At 40.9% G+C, this 4,957-nt stretch overlaps 1 protein-coding gene across 1 annotated transcript; it reads left to right on the top strand.

Moving 5' to 3' along the window:
* Window positions 1–407: 407 nt before the first annotated feature.
* On the top strand, window positions 408–4,734 carry LOC134528882 (uncharacterized). Its single transcript, XM_063362548.1, has 4 exons — window positions 408–589; window positions 775–875; window positions 2,635–3,103; window positions 4,643–4,734. The coding sequence occupies exons 1-4, from the start codon at window positions 487–489 to the stop codon at window positions 4,732–4,734; spliced, it is 765 nt and encodes a 254-aa protein (XP_063218618.1). The 5' UTR covers window positions 408–486.
* Window positions 4,735–4,957: the final 223 nt, after the last annotated feature.

Here is a 4,957-nt window from a genome sequence, read left to right as displayed (position 1 = left end):
CAACTGGCGAGTGAGACGGCGGCGCGGCGGCGGGGCTATGTCCGAGTGCATGCGAGATGCAGAGCGACGGAGCGGCTAGAGCCCGGTATTCACAGTGCGAGGCTGCTCGCTGCGAATGCCTCGTGGCGAAGGCTCGGCTTTGCCTCGGACTGTGAATACCGGGTGTGCTCGCTACGCGGCGTTCGCGTCGCACAATTCGAGGCGAGCCGTGTGCTTGTCGGTAGAAGAGCAGTGCTCAAAGGTGCCTCGCCCCGAGCTGTGCGTCAAGTGAATACCTGCGCTGTCTGCCTCGCATCGTACAAGACACAATTCTGCACTGCAAACTCAACAAGCATCCACAACGAAACTGTCATCATGGATAATCATGAAATGATCGGACAATTAGTTAAATGATATGAAACGAAACGTTTACTGTGGGACTCGAAACACCCTGAATACTATAACAAACACAAGAGAGAAGACTTGTGGCGCGAAATATCGCTATCAATGAATGTTTCTGTAAAAGATCTGAAAAAGAAGATGACGTCTCTGTTGGGCTCTTACCGACGTGAAAGGTCAAGGGAAAAGAAAAGTCAAGTTACAGGATCTGGTATGTTTATAATCATTATTTTACTACATAATACATTGTATTTTGGAATTTTACTATGTGAGTTGAATTGGTTAAAAACTCAAATGACAGGATCAGATGTTTTGTTATCATTTAGTGTACTGTATAATACAATGTATTTTGGAAGTTAAATTGGCAAGAACGTAATTGAGGTTTTAATGTTACAGGCCAAGGAGATGTTTACAAGTCACAATGGTTTGGATATACATTGTTTGACTTTCTTTCTGATAAGGACACGCCAAATGACACATTCGATACAATGGAGAATGTAAGTACATTTACAAAACATTTCTGTAGTTGAAGCTTACAAAATAAGGATGTAACAACACACATTAATAGGTAGTTATTTTGCTATAGAATTGAGCCATTAGTGGCAAAGTCCTCAGACAGATGGTTCATATTTTTTCAAGCCACCGGATTCCTTGTTGGTCTTCCATGTTCCCGGGAAACATTAATAGTCATTTTGCCATGGAATTGAGCCATTAGTGGCAAAGTGCTCAGCCAGATGGGTTCGGATTTTTTTGGATGTTAGATTTGCTCTTCGAGGTGTCTGTCCAATTGGGATCAAGCCACCGTATTCATTGTTGTTTCTCCATGTACCCGGAATAAGTTGACCATTTTCTTCTCTGTCTAAGAAACCAGGCGGTGTGTAGATAGGATTTGTGATAGATCGTTTTCGCAAAAAATTGTGTAAATATACAACTACTAAAACTACTTTCTTAGCCTTCTCGGGTTGTAGTAGTATTGGTTTTCTCAAAACCCGAAATGCAGAACTAGCTACTCCAAAAGCATTCTCTACGACCCAACGTCCTCTGGATAGGCGGTAGTTAAAAATTCTTTCAATAGAACCAACTGGTGGAGTACCTTTAAATGGTGTCATAGTATATTCATTTAACTCAAATGCTTGATCACCTAATAAGAAATAAGGAACGTTAATACTATAAGGAATTTGCACTGCTTTTGGTTTCGGTATGTTCATTTCCTTGTTTTCTAACTTTTTGTACAATTGGGTATGTTTGAAAACGCCTCCATCTGAAAATCTACCAGGGCAGCCAACATCAACATACAAAAAATTGTAGTTGGCATCAACTAATGCAAAGAGCACAATACTAAAGAAACCCTTGTAATTGTAATACTCAGTTCCACTGTTCCATGGTGCTTGAAGCTGGACATGTTTCCCATCCATTGCACCTATAACATGAGGGAAGTTCCACCTTTCTTCGAATTCCTTTGCTACAGCTAACCATTCTTCATTAGAAGAGGGTACCTAAAAAAAAATACATTATCAATTTAAAAGAACAGGGATACCTGCTAGTGGGTAGTATTTGAGTAGACCAATTCCAATATGTCCCTTGTCCATGTCGCAAAACTTGTGGATAATCACACAAAACGTATTAGAAAATAATTTAGATCCTGGTAACATTTAAATCATGAACAACATTGAAATAGGTTGTAATACTGTTTATATTTACAGTGATAATGTATTACGCTCAAAACTGTGAGTGTAAAAGGAAAAAAATAGGTTGGACATAGGACATTTTGTACAAGTAAATAGGACGAGAGACGTTTTGTAAAAGTATATAATGAGGATAAGAGACATTTTGGCATTGTAAACAGAGGACAAAGGTCACGTTGAATCACTTAATACATAAAGCATAACAATTCAACATGGAAGCCGTAATGACAAAGAGGACGTTTTGTTTATGTAAAAAGCCACATTTCTTCAACAGCCATGTTTGTTTTGGCCATATGGAGAAGAGACCCTTTGGAACAGTACACAGCTTTCACCATTAACAATAGCAGGGAAGAAAGACGTTTTGGAAGCAAATTATTGCAGAATCATAGATGTAATAGTATAATGACTTGAATAGAACCAAAACATGTAAAAGCATTATATTATGTGCTCTTGAGTTTAAAAAATTATACTTTATTTTAATTAGACTATTCCTTATTAGCTTTGCTAATCGGGGAGTTCATTCTGCCGCACCCTATCCAACATTGTATTTACAATTTTTTTTTGGTTACAGGCTAATACGCAAAGGGGTCCTGAGGAAAATCGAGAAGAATCATACAATGATGAATCTATTGTCGATGAACCCGCAACGGTCGAAGATGAACCACCGGCGTCTACAAATACAACAATGGCGTCTGTAACTGCAACGGCGGCGTCTACGAGTACAGCGACGGCGCCTACTTCTAACATTTCCCAAGCTAGGAAAAGAAAACGTCGTAATGATGCTGACAACGCACAAAATGAAATGCTACTTGATGCATACTCCATTTTGAAAAAGACATCGGCTACTCCTACTGACCACTATGAAACCTTTGGAATGCATGTAGCAAGTGAACTGAGGAAATATGACTCCAACACTTTACCTCATGTGAAGAGGGCAATATCAGATGTGTTGTTCAGAGCAGATATTGGAGAATTTACCCCCAATCACAACGTCCTTAATACTTATGGGTACTACAGTTCTTTCAGTACGCCCACACAGCGTTTGTCTGGAAGTACCTACCATCCAACTCCTACGCCTCCACCTTCCGATGCTGTACTTGAAATTGAATCAAGGCCTCCTCAACAAGAAGACACTTTACTACACTACCTGACTGACGAAAGATAATAACATGAAATGTTGTAATATGCAAGCTACATTGTTAAACATTACAATATATTGATCTTTTGAAGTACCTAAATTGTTTTCTTACCTTTATGTAGTCCCTTAGGGCTTCAATCAGTGCATCACATACTTCTGGAACAATCACAGATATTCGTTGTTTGGATATACGAAAGAGGTATTGCAAACTTGTAAATGAATCTCCAGTAGCTAAGAATCTCAGAGTAAGAGCTAATCTTTCCTTGGTGGTAATAGCACGTCGCATGTACGTGTCACGTTTTTTCACGGCAGGCTCTATCAATGTAAGTAAATGGTCAAAATCTTGCTTGGACATTCGCAAGAAATTTGGCACGTCTTCTTCAAATCTCACGTCTTCTAGGAGTCTGTTCCCATATTCTAACCGAGTTTGATACAACTTTTTGACCCACCAACGCTTACGTCGCTTTTTCCGTTGTTTTTTTCCAATAATCGTCGCCATCACAATATAAGCAGCGGCAGCAACTTGCACATTTCTAGAACCAAGAGACATGTTGCATACTGCCTTCACTACGAATGCGGGTGGTTCGCGTGCTCGCAGTGAGCGTTCGTGGTTACAAACTAGCTGAAGAGCGTATGCCTCACCCTGAGGCAGATGGCGCGAGGCATTCGCAGCGAGCAGCCTCGCACTGTGAATACACGCCTTAAGTCGCGCTAGGCGATTCAAAGAGCGGCAAATTTGACTGAATTTTGCGCGGTTTTTCAACAAATTCACGATGTGGATCCACAAGCCAGTGCGGGATCCCTCAGGCCTTCACTTAACTGTATTGCAATCCCTAGTCTCAGTGCCTTGCTCCTGTCAAGATTTTACGCCTATAGCATTAAAGTCTTTCATTTAAATGTACCTTATTAAGTGATGCGATTGTAGTCTCGTCTTTATTTACTGTCAGCCACGCACATGGAGCTCAGAAGGGAGACGCTAGCCATCAGTGTGTACCTAACTACGTTTTGCTAACTAATCAAACAATCTTTCTTTACAATAAATATATTTTAAAGTTTCTCTACTTTTAAGGGCAATGCATATATTTTAAACCCTGTTTTGCTATGAATTTTTTATAAATTCTGTCTATAACAATAATAAATTAGTGTTTTCCTGTCTGTCTTTCGCGTTGTTCGGAGATGTTAATTTGTTACATAGATTCTTCTGGAAGGGAGTAAAGGGAAGGGGGTCAATTTTCCCTTCAAATAAATATTATCAGAATTAAATAAAGTTTCTTTTATTTCATGTTAAACGTTCTTTACGCCATTACCCTAACAGCACGGCAATGTTGCCTGCACGTTGCCTGCACGACAAAGGCCACATTTGCAACGTTGCTGCAACGTGCCCTAGATGTGCCACTAATAGGCGGAATAGGTGCCAGTAACGTTTCAATGTCTCGTGCAGGCAACGTGCTAGTTGGCACGTTGCCTGCACATCACAACTGGCACGTTGCCAGCACCCATGCAGCACATGATCTGCACCTCCCCAGCACTTAACCAGCACATGAAGGGCACGATTCCTGCACCTGTATGGCACTTATGCAGCACATGAAGGGCACGTTTCCTGCACCTTTATGAGACATGACAGGCATATTTTCTGCACTAATGCAGCACATGATCTGCACCTGCCCAGCACTTTACTAGCACATGAAGGGCACGATTCCTGCACCCATGCAACACATGTTCCGCACCTGCCCAGCACTTAACCAGCACATGAAGG

This window comes from Bacillus rossius, chromosome 2 (assembly GCF_032445375.1).
Source record: "Bacillus rossius redtenbacheri isolate Brsri chromosome 2, Brsri_v3, whole genome shotgun sequence".
In the NCBI taxonomy this organism is placed as follows: domain Eukaryota; kingdom Metazoa; phylum Arthropoda; class Insecta; order Phasmatodea; family Bacillidae; genus Bacillus; species Bacillus rossius.
This window is presented reverse-complemented; position numbering and strand designations above follow the sequence as displayed.

Bases quoted from the DNA above. Each gene is read 5' to 3' on its own strand.
- LOC134528882 (XM_063362548.1), top strand. From the start codon at position 487: ATGAATGTTTCTGTAAAAGATCTGAAAAAGAAGATGACGTCTCTGTTG. The intron at 590-774 runs GTATGTTTATAA...TTAATGTTACAG, and splicing joins AAGTCAAGTTACAGGATCTG to GCCAAGGAGATGTTTACAAG. The intron at 3,104-4,642 runs GTTTGTCTGGAA...TGTCTCGTGCAG, and splicing joins TTTCAGTACGCCCACACAGC to GCAACGTGCTAGTTGGCACG.